This window comes from Larus michahellis, chromosome 2, assembly GCF_964199755.1.
Source record: "Larus michahellis chromosome 2, bLarMic1.1, whole genome shotgun sequence".
Taxonomy (NCBI): domain Eukaryota; kingdom Metazoa; phylum Chordata; class Aves; order Charadriiformes; family Laridae; genus Larus; species Larus michahellis.
The window spans coordinates 101,970,725-101,990,673 of record NC_133897.1 but is presented as its reverse complement, the minus strand read 5'-3'; the positions used below and the strand labels follow the sequence as shown (position 1 = coordinate 101,990,673).

At 41.5% G+C, this 19,949-nt stretch overlaps 1 protein-coding gene across 1 annotated transcript in view; it reads right to left on the bottom strand.

Annotated features, from left to right (window-relative positions):
• Window positions 1-2,066: 2,066 nt before the first annotated feature.
• GALNT12 (polypeptide N-acetylgalactosaminyltransferase 12) overlaps window positions 2,067-19,949 on the bottom strand; it is a 49,426-nt gene continuing 31,543 nt past the window's right edge. The window contains exons 8-10 of the mRNA XM_074576422.1: window positions 12,437-12,550; window positions 6,572-6,727; window positions 2,067-3,870 (exon numbers count right to left, since the gene is read on the bottom strand). Of these exons, the coding sequence (XP_074432523.1) occupies window positions 3,733-3,870; window positions 6,572-6,727; window positions 12,437-12,550 (408 nt within the window). The 3' untranslated portion in view covers window positions 2,067-3,732. The remainder of the gene's footprint in view (window positions 3,871-6,571; window positions 6,728-12,436; window positions 12,551-19,949) is intronic.

Below are 19,949 nucleotides of genomic sequence, written 5' to 3'. Positions count from 1 at the left end.
AGGTTTTAGCAGTTTATTTCTTAGAAGCAAGGCTCATATACGTTCTTCTGCTGAAGTGAAAATCCAGTAAGTTCTAGCCCATGTAGAAGACCCACAATGTTTAAATGGAAGGAGAACAGTGGAAGAGTAAAAGAAAAAAAAAATGGCAAAACAGTTACCTGATGAGTTCAAAGAAATACGATAAAGAATTATGCACCAGACTGCAATCTGTATTGCAATTATTTTTCTTCTTTTTTTTTTTTAAATAAAGGAATACAAAGACTAAGAAATAAACAGTATTTTAAATGACAATTTTTTTTAATCATGATTTTTTTTTTTTTATTCCAGAAAATCAGCAAGTTCAATCAGTACTTACAATGCCAAATTCTCATTTTGGACATAATGCCATCAGGTAATTTATTAAAGGTTAACGACTCCTTGCATATTACTATTCCCCTTATGAGGTGCATTCGGCACAAGATATGGAAAACTGGGAAAACATTTTGCACAGTTCAGTTTTGTGAAGTACTTCTCCTGGCTTAATCTTTTGCGCCTCAACCGTGTCAAATATGCCCCGTACCTGGGGATACCCAAGGAACAGGGGACAAGGGGAAAGAGAAGGAACATGGGAGAACGCAGAATCACGCTGATCCAGTATAATGTCTAAAAATGGGCAGTAAGCCTGGGAGGGGTTGTATTCACAGCTAGGCAATGAGGAAGGAATAAAATCCATTTGGAAGACAGATTTCATCATCTCTACCCTAGAATTTTATACAGCGTACTGTGGCACCGGGACAATACCTTCTTAGGACAATTTGTTCAGTCGATCTCTCTATATTTAAAAAACGTCCTTTCTTGTTTTGAACGGAGTGATGGTACAAAATGGAAGGAGGACTCTTGGGATTTCCCAGTTTGCACTGTCAGCATCCCATTATTTTAATCTAAGGTTATCAATAAGCTTGAGTTGCAAGTTTTGGTTTTATGGGTGCTTCACATGGTTAGTGGCAAAAGGGAAAGGAAACACGTGGCTCTAAGTATAACAGGAAGATGGATACCAAGAAAGGGGGGACCTACTGGTTCTTGATTTGTACCATGTGGAAAACGTTCCTCTCTCTCTCCCTGTTTCAAAGAGAGCCCTAGGAGGCCAGAACCAGATGAAGTATGGATTTGTGACAGAAGTCCTCCAATTTTTCCATTTCTGTGAGGCATCCAGCCCCTTCTCTGCTGAGGAGAAGCCTGAAGTCCACAGTCCATTTCTCAGCAGGTAGCCCTGACCTCCTGCAAAAGGAAGTTTGAAGATGTTCATTGCTACTCAGACGCTTGATGGAGTCCTTCACCCTCCAAACCTGAAGCCAGACATTAATACAAGTCCAGTGGGTTGAGAAGAAGAAAAGGATCTTGAGGAGCAAAGTGGTAAGTAGATGGACTAACAGTCCAACATAGCGGGAGCAAGCTGGTGACGTTGCTTCATTCAGTGTCTGCTTTTGAACTCAACATAAGTGTGTTTGCCTAGCAAATATTCAACCCAGGCGAGCAGGTTTGCTGGTGTATGAGAAAACAGTTCAGCTGCATGTAAGCAGAGGCCCAAAACATCAATACTTCCCTCTAAACAAGTGCAGAGTGGGAAGACATATGGAAAATAATTTCTAATTACCAAGTTTCACTTGCATACCACCACCTGGTGATGAAATCTTGAAGTCTCAAAACTAAGAAAACTACATTGACTGTGGGAGGTCAACGAGAGTTTTGTCTACAATTGTAATAGTTGGGCTCTCATTAATTTAAACAGTCAAGAAGGCAAAGCAGAAATGGACAGAAAAACCGTGCTGTGTTGCCAGATCTCTCACAGTTCTCTCATGCAGCCACTCAGTTTTGATTTGTGGCTCTGCAAAGCGCATACCACTGCTGCTAGCAGGTGAACAGAGGAATTACTGAGTTCAGGAAAAGGAATGTGAGAAACCGTAAAATAAAGCTGTCTTCTCCCAAGTGCCGCATCTAGGGATCAGAGACTAATCATTTCTCTCATCTCTTAAAGAAAACCACTAACGATAAGAAAAAAAAAAAAAAAAGAAGTTGTAAAGACAGTTCCCACTACTGAATCACGAAATATTTTATTAATTCTAACATCATTTTCAGCAGTCCAGCCCACAGAGACAAAACATCAAAGGTGCTCACAAAAACATTCTATCTACATGGGTTTAGAAGGACCTTGGAAGAACCTACATACACATCTCCTACAGGCAGGAACCCCTCCCCCCACACCCTAATCATATAAATAGGTCTGCCAAAATGGCATGAGCTTATGAGGATTCAAAGAAAAGGCTGTACATTATTTATAGAAAACATGAACAAAGGCAAATAGCAGAATACATCCAAAACTAATTGAAACAGATGCCAAGACTTCTGAGGGGAAAAAGGTTGAAATCTTCATGCGTCTACACATAAGCACACCTCCAGCTGATATAGAAAGAAACTTTCCTTATGAGCTGAAACCATTTTAATCAACATTGTAATGATGGTGGTCAACGACCAAATATATTGCTATACACGCTACTTGTCTGGCTGGGTAAGGCAGATCTCACACACCACAGCAGAAAACATCTTGTACCACTGCAGATCAAACCCCATGCTTTCAATAGGACTCTATGTGTTTACACAACCAACGTATCAGAAAAGGAGCTCCTAGACAAAATGCAAGTTATATCTGAAAGACAATTCTTTTTGTATTAATATCAGCTGCATAGCATATCAATTAGTTGCAAAACCATTTTTGTTCATATAATAATTTTTATATGAAACATTTAAACACAATTTAATGAAAGATATGATTTCTTAGATTAGGTTTTTTCTAGCGGTAATTTCGAAATTTGTCAAAAGAATTATTGCTAGGTCTGATCTTGAAAGTTTGATGCACGTTGAAAATCCACATAATGTTAAAGTCAGTCATGCAGTCTGTGACACAGCTGCATAGCTAGATCCATGTGAATCCAAATAGTTTTTCCCAGAGCATCACCTTTAAATATTGTTTCTTTAAGAAAAATGAGAAAATCCCCATTTTACTCCAAAACCAGACTTAAGCGTGATTAGAAATTTGGCAAGTGCCATGAGCATCTAAAATTGTCACAACGTTTTATGTATAGCATTGTCAAGCATGTGCAATCTGTATGCATCTAGATCGTTATTTGTGCAAAACCATGCAGACCTACTCTGCCTTCATGTGCAAATCCGCACCGTCTTCAGCGAGGGTTTTGTGGTAGTCACTTGGGGCAGAATGTGGCCTACATTCACCTTCTTGGTATTTAAAAGACAAGAAGAATTATTAACTAGTATCCGTTAAAAGGCCCAACTGCAGAATGTTTTAGTAGAAAAATAAACATCTTAAGTCATTAGCAGGTAACATTAGTGCAATTATTTTGACTGCCTTACTTTCACACAGTAGATTAAAAAAAATATATATATATTGTCACTTGTGAAAAGAACCTAAGACACTTCAGAAGCAGTTATGTAGCTGCCAAATAAAGAGAAGAGGAGCAGATTCTGTGGCATGATATAACCACACCACTTACTTTATGTAGCTCTCAATGCTTAGCTCCTTTTAATGCTCCAGAAAACAAAATTCAAGGCTTGTAAACTAATTACAGTTCTTTCCATACAAAAATATATCACTTAGGTGATGATTTTCAAAAGGATGACTAACTGCTGACTAGAAAGAGAACATCTTCATATTCAGCTATATCCTAGATGACATCTGGATCAACTTCTTTCTTTGAAGAACCATTTTTGGTAGTCCGAGTTAGTACACGGTCGTAATAATGGTGCTGGGTTACCATTGTGAGCATTTGACTGGGCTTGTACGCACTTCTGGGTTTGTAGATGAAACAAGGTACCGTCCTACAAAAGACAGAAATAATTTTTGCTTTTCAGGTCTTAAAAGTTACAGGCATGTCACTGTATTTTAAAAGTCATAGAAGACATTTATAACAAATAAATATCACGCATATCCTTCTCATGGGGCCATGCAGTGGCCTGCCTTGCCTGCCTTGAGGAGCTCTGAAACTATATCAAAAGACCCTGCTTTTAAACTTAGATTAACATTGCTTTAGAGTGATTTGTGTCTTGACATCTAAGCTTGTAAAGGATGTGCTAACTTCATTCACTTCCATTGCCTTTTGTTACTGCACCAGAATACAAGCAGAGAAAACCGAAGCCAAGTACAGGCATTGCCCAAATACACCAACTTATTGCACATCTTGCAAGTAAAATGTAAGTGTTGTTAGCTAAGTATAGATGCTGGATATATTCTCATGAAAAAAAAAAAAAAGAAAGAAAAATCCCCTTTCTTCACAGGGTATATTTTTAGTGGAAAAGGAAAAAATATCTAAGCATGCCCCTAGCCTGCAGATGTGTGTGGAGTTTGCTTGCTTTGCTGGAGGGCAGCACAGCTGCCGCAGGGGTGTCGGATCTGCCAGGCCTCCACAGTCAGATACCTTAAAGAACACGTTTTGAGGCCTCGGGCCCTCCTATTATGGGAATCTCCAAGAACATTTAATCTCCAGTTCACACTGCTCGCTCCAGTCCAGGAGCGCGGTCAACTAGGAGGGCGACCTGCCAAAAGGCAGCATAGCCAGCTGTGGAGAACCACCCTGCTCCGAGACCCTTCCTCTGGCCCAGGTGACATTCCCACACCTAACCATCTCCAAAGCCTCTGGTGGCTTCAAAAGAAAAATGCCAACACCCTGTTTCTGAGCATAATCCTGACTCCTTTAGAAGTCTGCTCCTTCCATCATCAGGAGTATCGCACTAATTACACTTCGAGCTGTAGCCCCTGAAGCCCAGCAGTGTGCGCTTGCCCACGGGCTTGCTGACAGACTTAGCTTCTGAATGACTTTCCTCTTTCCGTCGTGATAATTCAACTTTTTGAGCAGACTAATCAATATCTGCCTCACTCGTTTTTGAATCGGTGCCCGTAAGAACTTAGTTCTTGCCAGGCTGCTGGGAAGGCTGTTCAAATCTTTGATTATGCTACATCTATAAGGACAGCTTTTCCAGCGTCTGACACTGCTCCGCACAAAGCAAGAGAAATGTGGTACCGACACCTCACCCATCACCTGTCTTGAAAGGTGGGGACTGGTGATTTTGATTTAATGCAATAGAAGAGGAGGAATCGGAGCAGAGCAGTACGTTCAAATCCCACACAGGCACAAAGTTATTACAAGAAGGAAAGAAGACTTAAAATAATTCCTAAAGTTTCAGATGCTAAAAGTTAATGGTTAGGAGTGCAGTGGAAATAGATGTATTCCAAACCTGTGTTTTCTCAATTATTTCACGAAGCGACTGAGGGTCGTTCAATACGTGTCATCTTAGGGATTAATGCATATGACCTTGAAAAATTTTTTTAATAGTCAGCATTAAAAATGAAACCTCATTCATAAAGTCAACCTTTTAAGTAGCTTTTTTTTTTTTACTCAGTAATACCACTGTGAGCTTCAGTCTGGACTAGATTTAGTGAATGGACAGTATTTTTCATATTTTTCTTTAGGATTTATTCTGCCACCTATCACTGGTGGTAGTGTCTAAGCATGAAATTTGTCAACCATGGAGCCTGTAGAGTTTAGATGCATTATGCAGGCACATTATGTAAATATACCATTTTGATATATTATGTGACCTTTTCCCTTAGCCAAATAATAACACTCCAGAACCTGACCAAGGCCATCATTTTTCATCCAATTTATTTTCTCTCAGGCACCCAGGAACTCCTTCAGAGATTAAAAACTACTAAATACAACGTTTCCTAAGATTATGTTATATTTATTAAATATACTCCATATTTCTCAGTATTTCTCCCCTTAGAGAGTAGGCGGTTGAAAAAAAGATTTGCTGAGTCCCCACAGCCAGTAAGATGTGTCCTGTGTAGGGGTAGGAGTAGAGCAGAAGGTATTTTTTGATGGTGCATCAAATTACACAACTGCACATTACGCTGCAGAAAAGCTCAGGGAGCAGTTCTGGTGCTCACGTGGAGGGTCACGAGAGATGGTCTGCAGAGGAGAAGCAGCTGCTCGAAAGCAGAGAAGAGCATAAAGTAATGGTGGTACATGAAGTATCAGGGATATATGGTGGTGTAAATACTGGGAAATAAAAGAGGTCAATGAAAGGAGAGCAGAAGTAGGCCAGCCATGAGACTGGCTGGGGAAGGGGTACATGGAGGCATCTCAGTTCTCAGAAGAAGACAACAGGGGTGAGATGTGAGAGAGAACTGAGCAGCCTGCAGAAGGCACTAGATGTGAACAGGGCAAAGAGACACCTCTGACAACCTTCCCAGCTCCTTTGAGGTTAAAAAAGGCACTTTCCTTCCTATTTCATCTTCCTATTTTTTTTTATGACTGGCATACTCTTCACCTGCACGCTGCTGCTACCCTGGTTCTACGTTCAGATATTAAAAGACAAGACAGCGTATTTCTCCCAGAGATCTATGCCAATGTCGTGGCCTGCATGATGTCTAGGCAGTAAGACAAAAAGAAAAAACCCCTCAACAATTGTCTTTCACCCACTTCCAAAACAACCAAACCCAAAACCAAGCAGGCACACTTACCTCTCTGAAAACAAACTTCTGGTTTTCAGGAATACTGTGGACATTTTCTTGACACAAGTACATTGTCAAGTAGTCGGTCCCTGAATCGACTGCTGCACAGATTTCTGGCTGTCGGGTGTTGTAACGTATCTCATTATGGGATGTGTACTCGAAAAACTACAAACCCAAGAGAAGAAACAAAGGACAAGAGTCATTTCATATGTAGACAAGAAAGTATTTATAAGGAGGATATACTAAGATACTATAATTAAGTTCACATATTAAAGTTGCTATTGTGGAGAGAAATCCTGCCAAGAATGTTCAAGGAGCCTTAACTACTGTCGCTTGCTTACTATTTTACAGAAAAATCAATCTCACCACAGCACTGCTTTACTTTGGTAGCACTTGAAATGTATGAAATGCTGAATAAATGCCCCGGAAAACAGACACTCCAGCATTAAGGAACTTGCAAAATTTGCCTGCAGTATTCTACTTTCACATTCTAGATCACCCTCAAAGACAGGACGGAAACCAGCTCATAGCCTGACATTATGCCTTCTTAATTCAGTTGTCACAAAACAATGTTACTTTTAATTAAGGAGCTGCACACTGCATAGTTCAAACGCAGTTTGGTCAAGGTTCATTTCCAGTTACAAAGTACTCCGGATGCATGGGGATGAGCATTTTATTATATAACATTTTAAGGTATTATTTGGAACAAATCAGCTACAGTTGCTTTTAAACAAGAACAGAACTTTGTTAAAGACAATTTACTGGCTTTGCTTGTTGTACAATATTCTGCAGAGGTGTTCTGAACATGCTGTAAAACATCTTGGCTTTTGTAGCAATAATGGCAGAAGACTTCCTTAAAATTTTTATATTTATCATGGACACTTGCCAAATTTTGGACCTCATTAAAGAGCGGCAGAGATTGAGAGCTGTTTGTATTTAGCACGCTTGTAAATAATTTAGATTACTATAGTGCACGGATGTGTGTTTAGATCTGATTTAGATTATACTCAGTAGGGGAGTTTTATACACATCAGAAAATTGCTTGTTACCAATAGTATAGCTGCATTAGTGGAAAGCAATAAAAGGATGAGGGAGAGAAGGAATCCTCCTTTGTTTTGTTTCACCCCTGGAGAAAGAGACTGTAAGGCTTTGCGAAGGGGGCTGTAGCAATTCAGAAATGTTGTACATACTTGAACTTACCACAAAACCATCCTTAACAAGCACCAAGGCTAATTAACCTTGAAAGTGAAACTGGAAATGGAGTTTTAATGTAAACAGGACCATGTGATTAAAAAGCCTGCAGTCATCCATTTTCAGGTCTAAGAGCTCTGATCTAGACTACGCTGATGGTAGTTGTTTCAGGAAACTCAGGTACTGTGTCCAGTTTTGGGCCCCTCACTACAAGAAAGACATTGAGGTGGTGGAGCGAGTCCAGAGAAGGACAATGAAGCTGGTGAAGGGTCTGGAGAACAACTCTCATGAGGAGCAGCTGAGGGAACTGGGGTTCCTTAGCCTGGAGAAAAGGAGGCTGAGGGGAGACCTTATCACTCTCTCCAACTACCTGAAAGGAGGTTGTAGCAAGGTGGGGGGCAGCATCTTCTCCCAAGTAACAGGAAACAGGACAATAGGAAACGGCCTCAAGTTGTGCCAGGGGAGGTTTAGATTGGATATTAGGAAAAATTTTTACACTGAAAGGGTTGTCAAGCATTGGAACAGGCTGCCCAGGGAAGTGGTTGAGTCATCATCCCTGGAGGTATTTAAAAGACAGGTAGACATAGTGCTTCGAGATATGGTTTAGTGATGGTTTTTGGCAGAGTTAGGCTGATGGTTGGACTAGATGATCTAAAAGGTCCCTTCCAACCTAGGCAATCCTATGATTCTATGAAATCTCCTCTGTCCCTCCTTTTACCATAATCAGGAATTTCTCTGCTGAGGTGGCTGTCGCAGCCGTACACAGCCCAATGCTGTCCACTGCCTCAGCTTGTAGACCTCCATGGCTTTGGGCAGTGATGTAAGTGACCACCCCAGAACCAACCTGTTCACCACCATTCATTTGTGATTCTTCAAAGGGAACTGAGTGTTTCAAGAAGGCAACTTGAAGTTTGAAGTCTACCTGCTGACATAACACCCAGGAGACTCTGATTTTCCCCAAAACCTATTTCTAGGACCTGTTCCTATGACGTAGGTTGCACTGCCTTTACGACATTTGCTTTATGCCAGAAATGTCTCATCAACAAAAGTCAAATGTGGTAATATTGGCCCAATTTTATTATTATTTCTTACCCCAATAGGCAGGGGCTCTTCCATGGTCTCCAGGCTTTAGTTCCCAGGTTCAATATCTGATTGGCACATGGAAAGCCACAGGGAGCTGGAAGGGAGCTCATTTTAAGCCTATGACTCATGGATAAAGAAGCAGCTTCACTCCTGCTCATTTGTGTCTGGATGGACACTTTTTTTTTTTACAGCTGACACTTTTACAAGGCCACATTTAGAGCTTTGCTCATTAGTGGATTTATAAGATATAACAACTCTTTTTAGCAGTTTGTATTCAGTATCAGTGAAAGCCTGCAAGTTGCTAATTGTATTGGATGCACCAAGAGTAGGTGGAGCAGCTACTGGGTCAGAGCAGTTCTTACTACTGACATCTTTCCTGAATGGCCTCTCAAGGACTCGCACCAGATTTTGGAGGAGAAGAGCAAGTAAAGTGGTTAATTTCTGAATAACATTAAGGATTTGGGTTTTATTGCTAAGTATTAGCAATCAAGCATTCCTGCCTCCTTGCCCAATGAACATTATACCGTTCTTTACCCTACACTGCTTCAAATAGAAGAAGTACTTCAGGCTTTGGGCTTTTTCAAGCTCCGTTAATACACAAGATAAATCTCTTCCTCCTCAAAAGGAGAAAGGGTTTTTAGTGCTCTTTCCTTGCCCCATGGGTTCTGTGGGCAGAAAGGAAGCATTTTCAAGCTGATCCATGGCCCAATAACTAGTAGCCTTACTGCATTTCTTTCCTTCAGAGAGCCAGTAGATTCCCTTAAGTGCTACTGGAAAACTTGATGAGGCCTTTTATCCAGTGCCTACCCCTTCTGGGCGATCTACAGCATATGCCCCAGCTACATCAATGCTCTGTGGTACCAGGGATGGAGGCAGATTTTGGATACCTCTCCAGACCCTGAAACACGCTCCCATCCCTCTCTGTACCTGGGTACCACTCTTCTGCATACAAGAAGTTTGCACTCGATGGGAAGAACCAGCAAAGACGTTAACAGGTCTGATACCCCTTTTGCAGAAAACCCAAGGGCTTTGCTGAGCTCTTTGTTTGCCTCTCCCTCTTTGCCTCAACTCTATCAGCTGCAAATGGGAATTCTGGGAAGGTACTGTCAGACAAAGCAGGTTGCTCAGTGGTTTCCCATCCTCTTACCACATCAGGTCGGCTTCCTGCCATTGCGCATTGGTGCTCTCTGTACTGCTTCCCGACCATACCAAGAAGGGCAACGGGCTTTAATGGTGTTGAATTTCAAAGCCTTTCATTCTCATCTACCAGGGCAGACACATCCACAAACAGCAGCAGCCTGAGGTGCAAGCACTGAGTAGGCAGAGTTTTGCGTATTTTCTGCCTCTCTTCTATACACGCTCATCTCCTATCACCACAGTCATATCCTCATCTTCTTGCCATAATGAACATGCTAATTTTAAACAAGCCACAGTTAGTTTTCTTACTGCTTACACAAAAGCACAAAAGGGAACCCTCTCACTTAGGCCGTGGATTCAAGGAAAAATAGCAACAAATTACCAGAGATCTCAGTTTTCTGAGAGTGGTTTTACTTACTGAGACATAAAATGGGAGCAGGTGCTGGACTTTATAAATAATCGAGAGCACAGAGCTCTCTCCTCTCGGCACAGTGCACACAGATATTCAGAGGTCACTTTAAGTGGAGAATTGCTTCCAGTGAAAAGAGCTTTTGCAGTTGTCCCCTACATAAACAGCCACCTGCCACTAGCATATCATGCCAGAGGATGGGTGTACTGGAGTGTAAGACACATATGGCTGACCAAGTTAACCTTCATTAATGTTAAATCCTATCAAGAGGTTTTTGGAGAATAACTTTACTGAGCTGTACTCGGGAGAATAAACTTCATTCCTTTATACCATGAGACACTGTGAATGTGCAGCAGGGAGTGTTATTTGAGGAAGAAACTGATGAATGGTGGAACAAACTCTCCAACTGGAGGAAGGGACGAGAAGGGAGAAGACTAGAGGATTAAAAATGGGAGCTAGCCAGGAAAGAAGAAAGGTGCGTGAAAAGGAGCAAAACGTGATCTAGTGGGGGTAGTAACTGGTGGGGGGAGTAAGCGAGAGGAAAGACAGAGCAAGGGTGTTAGACTGGGAGCCAGCCAGCATGGAAAAGAAAGTGTTAAATGGCATGGAGTGGAGAAACTGGAGCTGTCTGTGACATGTGGTGCAGGGTAGGGGACTGGAGTGAAGCTTTCTAATGAGGGTCTGCTGCTAAAGCTGTGTATTGGTAATGAGTGGAGTAATGAGAGCAGACCGGAGGAAAGCAGGCAGAAGAGCTTGGGATTAGGATGGCACATTCCCTTCCAAGGACAAAACAGAAGTTAAAGGCTGTCTGTTGTCACAGATGTCACACATCCGTGAAACTCTGTGAAGTGCCTTGCTCTCCTTAGCATCAATACAGCTAGAGGATGACCAACCTTGTCACCATCAGTTCCATCAGCTAACAGCGGTGGATGTATGCGTGGAAGATTTGACTGTTTCCATCCTGCCACTGTCGCCTGCCAACTGAGCTACGGAATTCACACCACCAGGAGCAGCCCGTTACTTTTTAAGAATGACTGTCAAAAGGGCGGTGGGATGGGAAGGAAATGGAGAGACATATCCTGCTGGTAGGTTTCACAGCTATTTGTGAGCCAGGAAAAGGAGGTGCAAGTTCAGCAATCCTGACTTCCATTTCCCATCTCACTTGTACTTCTTCTACCTCTTGTCTTATTTTAGCCTCTCTCTGTGCGCCCCCCCCCCCAGCTCTTCCTGCTGTCCACTCTTTCTCTTGCCATTACTACCTGTCACCCCTACTCATGCCCCTGTCTGACAACTGGTAACTCTGCTCCCACGTTCAGTCCCCTGCCCCTTTCCACTAAGGAGCTCTCCAGTGATTCTGCTTGTTTCACGCTCCATCCATCCCTGTACCTCCTAATTACTCCTTCAACTATCACACATGCCCTGCTCCCTCGCCTGTTGCCCTACCTCTGTCCCAAACTTCTGCCCTCTGTCACCTTGGCCCCCTCTCCTTGTGTCCCATCAGCCTTGTGCCCATTTCTCTAACACTGTTTCGCCTTCCCTCCTCAGGCTCTGCAATTCTCTCGTGTCATCTCATATTTTCTTTTACCGGTTGATATCGCAGTCAGGGAGTTTGTCCAATGGATGCCAGCAGAGGGAGCACTAATTGCACAGCTCCGCGAGCATCGCTGCTCTCAGCCTGGTGCCTGCTGTCGAGGGAATGCAGATACATCGCACCATCAGCAGAGACGCAAGAGCACTGATATCCAGTGATTTGGTACCTTTGCAGTAAATTCAGTTAATCTTTTAGTGCTAGCTAAACAAAAGATAACTTTAAAAATGTCATCTCATAAGAACTATTTCCCTGTGAATTATATTTCTCTTTTGCTTTCACCTTTTACCCTACGTCTGGCCTCGAGACATCAAAATTAAAGCATCCAGTGCAAGAATCAAATTTAGATGTAAGATCACCTCACTGTGGCAACATGTTCTCTAAGTCCTACTGCAATGTTTTGTACTGTACTTCTTACATTACAGCCATAGCATTAGTCAAAATGAAAATAAAACACGAACCTTACCTGATTTTGTCCCATGCCATGACATGGGTACAGTATGACCCTTTGTCCGGTTATCTTATGTTCATTTGTAGGGTTATAATCAAAACAGAAGTTTGCCATTCCTCTACTCTTCAGCTAATCAAAACAAAAGAATATTTTAGAGCATTAATCTAAAGTAAGGAAGATACGCTGTAGTCATTTTATACCCATCCTGCTGGGATGTGAGGTTTATACCCCAGAGCTGGTTTAAACTAATTGGAATAGATCAAACAGATCCAACGGCAACATCTCTCTCAGAATAATGTGAAATAAAACTGTTGGGACCATCCTGACTTTGGGCGTTGAAGCAGCCAGACACAACGGCTTCCCCTAGGAATGACACTGTGTTCCAGTGTATTTGCAAATGAAGCAACTAGTAGGAACTATAAAAAGCTGTGTTGAAACCCAACAAGCCAGCAACTCGTGCAAAACAAAAGAGTCTGCCATGTCTTTAGCTTCCCTCCCCTCCCCCCCACAGGATCTACTTGTTCAATTTTCTTAGGAAAAGAAGACTACATACTTTTCTCAGTTTGTCAAATGGGAGATGTTAGAAGGATTTGTTCTCAAAAGGACTCCAATACCCTCTTGAGTTTGAACAAGCAGGCAGATTTTAAGACCAGAAATCATGAAAGGGGGCAAGGTATGTCTTTGGAAAGAGACAGTAGTGTGATATTAAACATTCATTACGAGTGTTGCTGATCTCCGACACAACAAGTACATAACTTCTAGATTAAATTTTAAAATATTACACTACCTGATTTTAAAAAACATCAGGCAAATTAACAAGGATTTGCACTTAAGTATTCAGGAGGCAAAAAACCCCTGAAAATAAGTTAAACAACGCCATAACAATTACTGACTCTTAGTATTAGCCACTTAACCAAATTTAAAATTACACAGAGCAAAAAAGGTTCCGTAAACATAGGTTCAAGCTGAATGCCCCTGTTACTGAGTGTAATTATATCACAGACAAAAAGAATAAGCAGAGTAAATCTCGGAAGAGTTGTTCCAGCAAGGTGTAATTTCCGCGCTCTTCCCTCGTCGTGATAATTGTATCCTCAGTTCTCAAACGCAGAGAATGAACGGACACAAAGGGATTGCAGAAGGCTAAAACCAACCAAACAAGACAAACCCCGCAGGACCCAAACCCACTACAGAGCAAACTGCACAAGTTGGAAAATTAAATATTTGTGTTCTAAGTGTATTTCGCTTTCCCAGCTTCTACTTTTTATTGCTACCTGACATCTTCTTTCCACTGCTTTGTGCCTACTCCCGCTGAAAGACAGCCAAGCTCTCGGCACGCCTGGGCTGACAGCCCAAGGCAACACCCGTACACTGGGGGGCTGGGGAGGACCACCGAGCCACCACAGCTTGGGGCCCCTTGCAGGGCTGCTGGGGCTGTGAGGCTCTCCTGTCGGAGCCAAACCTATAAACGCAGGACATAAGCCCTACCCTTATAGGCTTTGCCTCTTAATTCCTCTCTGAACATGTTTGCACTATGCATTTGGTGTCATTTTTCAGTACAGGACAAACTAATGTCTGAATTTGGTGTATGATAAAAATTCATCCTTAGTTTTAGCATCCAAGTTTACCAGAAGCAAAAGAAATCCCCTGGGCACCCTTTCTACAGAAAGGTTCGATGGGAACACACTAAATCACTGCAGACCTCCCTGAGCTGTCAAAAGAAGATATTTTGTTTACCTTCATAACACTAGGCAAGAATTACCCTTAAAAAAACCCAGGAAAGTGTCTTTTACAGATTATTTTTAATACCATGGAACTAACTAAACCAAACAATAAATACACTTCTCATGTTTTCACATTCTACATCAAGAAATGTCAACTTGAAGTCATAACCACTTAAAAAGGGTAATTGTATCTCTAAAAATATAAATCAGTTCTAGTTGTTGTCAGCGACTGTCCTCAGGATCAGAGGGTCTCTCATTAGTATGTTTAACAACGTATGCCTTTGCCTGACTGTCTCCTGACTCCACGAGAAGATAAAGGTAGCAAAGTACTTATCGGTGGTGCCCTTCCAGGCAACCCAACGCCTTCGCTACCGCTCCAAGCCTGTGCCCTTCGCTGTCAGCCCCCGGCACGTGCTGCAGCGCATGCTCCCTTTTGTGGCCTGGAATTTCAAATAACCTATTTTAAAACACCGTGCACCACCAGAACTACTGTAACTCTCCCACACACGTTACGCAATGCCCAAATGCACTCAACAAGACGAAAGCTGTGTAAAAGATTATTAACTTAAGCCTCATTTCAGATGGTTTAAAACTGAGCCTGTTCTCCCAGGATGCTAGCACCTATGTTCTCTCATTTTCCTCTTTCATGCATAAATGCATCTGATACAGGCACATATATTCTTAAACATACACGGTCCATATTTCAGCCTGGTTCTTTAGTTTGTTTTATCAGACATTGGTAGATGTTCTTTTATACCCACATTTCATCATGAAGCCTAATAGATGTTCGAGACCTAATCTGTGGGAATAGTGCATGCTAAACTGCTAAACAGCCTGATCTGAAATAACAAAGATTTGAAAGTAATCAGATTTGAAAATCTGATCGTAGTACCATTTATGGGGGGGGGGGTAAAAAAGGATATAAAAAAAAATCATCCCTCTGTTCCAAGGCAGAAAAAAGTATGAATTTGTGAAAGTAATATTTTTCTCTTGTTAAATGAGAATACACAGTTTAAGTTCCTTTACATGCAACAGCTCTATCAAAACAGCAATCATCCATTGATTTCTGAAGCTATCTTTGTTCCCATATCCACCATAAACAAGTCATGCAAAAAGAACAAAATTTTCTCCGTGACTTACCTTAATTCTTTTGCAGAATGCTGCATTAGAGAAACAGAAGCAAGAAAAATGTTGATCACCTTGCCATTAAAATACATAGTTCAGTTATAAAAAGTTCTGCCCATGCAAGATTACTGACTGCGTCTCTACAATGTTTGCCTCTCATTCAAGTGTTGCAGGTGTACTCTACCATGCCTTTTAATTACTACTCTGTTTAGAGGCTGGGACAGGTAATAAGCAGCAATTACTGAGATATTTCACCTCAGACTTTCACCCCTTACTTCTTGTAGAAATTTAAATCTGTTGTTTCTTAACATCCGGAAATTTGCCTGTAACAACGCAATGCAGATGGCATTATGTAAATAATTCTTTGATTTTTTTTTTTTTTTTAAGATAAAATCCATTTCATATAACTGTAAGCACAGCATCAACAACAGATTTTTGACATTAAAACTTCATTACATTAGTTGATAAATATGGCCAGTGGAGCACAGCCAACCCTTCTCCTCATCCACAAAATAGATCAGAATCCTCTTTATTCCGCCACAGCGGCGTTGGTGCTGATGCATTAGTGGTATGGGCAGATGATACTGTGGGACACAGCAAGATATGAATTTGTAGCAAGCCAACAGCTTCATCGTACTGACCAGGCATAAGCTTTTACCTCAAAGGTAACCTGAGCAGTCACAGGGAACAATTTTACTGACTGTATACTATTTCATACAAGCCTTTTTTTTGGGGGGGAAAAAAAAGAGAGAAGTGAATATTCTCAGATTTCTGTTAACTTATTAAGTGCAATGCTGAAATGGGTACGCAATGTTGATGACTAAGATCCTTTGAAGGAATGGATGATGGGATACTGCTGTTGGAATTGAGTTGCTCACCCCAGCAAGTCCATCTCTCTCTGGGAGCCTCAAGAACATACAAGCACATGTCTCAAGTGACGGTGTGTTCACTCGAGATTAATATCAAACACTTGAATTCCTCCAACTTTCTTCTAAAAAGTCTGTCTCAAGCTTTCAGAGGCTGTACAGCCAACGGAGCGGTACATATTTGCCTGCAATGGGCATCAGATCTCCAGGTCTAGTCAGCTATAACCTTGGGTACCAATTCAATCTCAAGTGGCAGCTCTACAAATCGTATTATAACGCAGTTTTATAGGTATACCCTAGAAAAGGCTGTTTTGGAGCCTACTACCTGTGAAAACTTGTAACACCAGACATGCAATAGTCTTTTTGATTACAAAACTTAAGCCACACAGCGAAGCTCTCTTCTGCTGTAATCCTGTCCATATATGTCATGTACTACTTAGATAATTTACAAAATGCTCTCTTTCATGTGACAGCAAAACAAAATTCTTCATAGTTTTAAAGGCTTAAAATATTTCTTCCTGAATTTTTTTTTTTTTAGGTTACATCTGGTCTAAAAAAGAAAATTATGACTAAGCATTTGGAAATTCATTGAAGACAAGATGGTCTTGGGGGAAAATGTGGAAGGAAGGCCCTAATGCAAAAAATTCTAGTTTTGATCTCCCAACTGATTCAGTCACAGATGCCTTTAAAAATAGGTGGTGAAAATAGCCATCAGCTAGATAGTCACAACAGACATCTGTCAGCTTAGTTGCTTCACATTCAGCTGAAATAAAGATCAGCTAGAAACAGTTTGAGAAGTACAAAGAAAAACTTCTTGTAGCAGAACATAATACAGTCTTACTTCCAAGTGATCAAACTTAGAGAAAAGGAGATAAAATGCTGATTTTTGTGCCAACGCTGTCTTTTAAAAGCAATCTGGATGCCAAGTTCAAAGCCAAGTTCACCAACTGACCATGATCTTTATCCTCAGATGTGTCCCCTGAATTCCAGCTATACTTAGTACACCTTAGAGGGGAGAGGAACCCTGACTATTCCCTTGCTTTGCAGCCATGCATTTCCACAGCCACCAGTAACATGAAGAGACCACAGCACTGCCCAGTTCCCCTATCTTCACCTAGCTGCACAACACGGCAATGTCACAGTGCTAATATTAAACACACAAGATGGCTCAAACTCTTTCCCAGCCGTGGCCACACTATCCCTCCCCAGGGCAGCTGAGATTTGTAAACAGACCTAGTCTGGACTATGTAGGTGGACAGCCCCACAGACCTGGGGTTCATGTCTTTTTAAGATTTCACACCAGCCGAAGCACAAGTACAACACACACTTTGCTGGTAAGTGCACACTCAAGGATGGCCAAAGCAGATACTATGTCAGAGAGACATCAGTGCACTACACAAGGACCTAAAAGGGATCATCAGTCTTGCCAGAAACACTGACACCTTATTATTTTAGCCCACTAAGTGCCTACCAGCTTCATTCACACACACACAAAAAAATATTAAAAATGACAGTCAAAATGTTTAGTTCCTGTCCCACACAAAGTTTCAAAGCTGTGTGGAGCCCGAGAACGAGAAATACGCTGTTTGTACAGCTGCCCAAGGCTCTGCATGGCTCAAAAATGGCACCTGCTCCAGCCAAGCAAGGAAACAGAATCATACAACCACAGAATGGTTTGGGCTGGAAGGAACCTTTAAGGACCACTGAGTCCAACCCCCCTGCCATGGGCAGGGACATCTTCCATTAGATCAGGTTGCTCAAAGTCCCATCCAACCTGACCTTGAGCACCTGTTCCAGTGCCTCATCATCCTCATTGTAAAAAATTTCTTCCTTATACCTTTATATAGATATAAGATAGACCGTGCCTATGCACTTACCCTGTCCCTGAGAAAAAATGTGATGCATGCTCATTCAGAGCTCTAGGAGCTTCTCATTCACCTTGCTTTAATATGCCACTGCACAGAACGGTACTGGGACCTCATATGGGAAGTCACATTAACCTCTCCAAATTTTCTTTGCTCTTTCATTAAAATAGCGAATAGGGACTTATGACGTGCACCCACAAAGATGCTGTGCAAAAAATGGAATAGCCCTTGAAGTTGTGGCAATTTATTTTTTTAAGCTGTCCGTGCAGTTATCTTTATATCTAATGCTGCTATCACGTCAAAAATCTCATCTCATAGTGGCCTCTGTAGCCTTAAGGTTTGAAATTTTATATTTTGAACTTCACTCCACTGTTCCAGTACTGGAACTTTTATGGAAAAATCTGACTTAAGTTAAAAAAAAACAAAACAAAACAAACAAAACCATTTCATGAACAAGAACACTTGTAATATTGATAGCACCGCTTCTCAAAGTATGATTTTGTTTAGGGTACTGAGTGAAGTCAGCATTGTGGCATTCCAGGTTTACTTATGCTACATGATTTTGGTATAAAGTGTACTAATTTTACTAGTAAGGAGTAGGGCCTCATTTGTAGGCTTCAGGCAGTTTATAAGAATACAAACATAGTTCAGCAAAAATATTCAAAATTCTGTATGTTTAAATAAATTTTTAGGCAGCCAACCTTTTAGACAACGAAGCTTAGTACAGACAGTAAAAATTTATCTATGTATCAGGGACAAAAAAAATCAGCACAAGTTGTCTAATTGTCAGTGCACGGCACCGAGTGCTGCTCAATAATTCTTGCATTTATTTCAATAACATATGGCTGACCTACGGGTAATCTTAGAAAGATTTTGCAACTTCAGTGCAAAGATTTTCAAGGGAGGGTGAAATGCCCATATCCCTTTGCAATCTCTTTGAACAATTAAATAATTAAATAACCTCACACTAAGCCGAGCTGTTAACAAAGCTGACACTTTTAAACGCAGTATTTTTGTGAACCAGAAAAGCACTACACGGCTAAAGCAGGAGTAAAGAATACGATCAATGATTCATTGAAGTTAGCAGGTGGGACTCAATATCCACAAATCAGTTGGTGTCATTTTGCACTGTCACTTTCTTAAGAGTGTAACTACTTTAATCACATTTTAAATTCTTCCTGAAAAAAAAATTGGTATATTCTTATTATGCTCACAACTAGATGACAGCATTTAAGAATTTTTTTTTTTTAGAGAAACATATAGAGCACACCTAAATCACACTGTGGATACCTCAAGAGGCTCTGAAAAAGAATTATTATTTCTAGGTATTGTCAACACCTTTCCTGAGGATGACACGTGCAGTTAAATTGTGAAAGAAATTGCATAAACCCCTTCCCCTCCCCAGGGGGCTGAGGCGCTATCACTGCCACCAGCCTAGGCTTTCTTTTGGAGGGTGAAGGATAGAGGTGGAGGGGAGGATAAGGTTACTGAAATGCTCCTGGAAGGTAAGTCTTATAACATCTTGCCTCTTCAACTCTTTCTGACCTTGTCAGTTCACGATCCAGCACAAAACAACAAAAAACGAAGCGATGTTGTACTGGGGACTGTTCAAGGTACTGGATAATGGGTGGGTATCACCTTTCATGCCAGCGATCACACAGAGATACCAACTCAAGGCAGACGGAGGAGGGCGGCTTCTCCCTCAAAGGCTCCAAAGGGCTTTGCTGCCAAGTGACACGCTCCCTGTGGGAGCTCTGACAACTCCCTGTGGGAAATGCAGCTCCCTGTGGGAAACGGCAACATTTCCACATCAGGATCTTTTTCATCCAACAGGTAACAAAGGTCTCAGGGAAGACGGAGGGGAGGCTCGGTTCCTGTCTTGTTTTGTACCCTCACAGCCATCAGGTTTTTTCCTCCACTGAAGGAGACCCAGCGAAGGCTGAGCAACTGA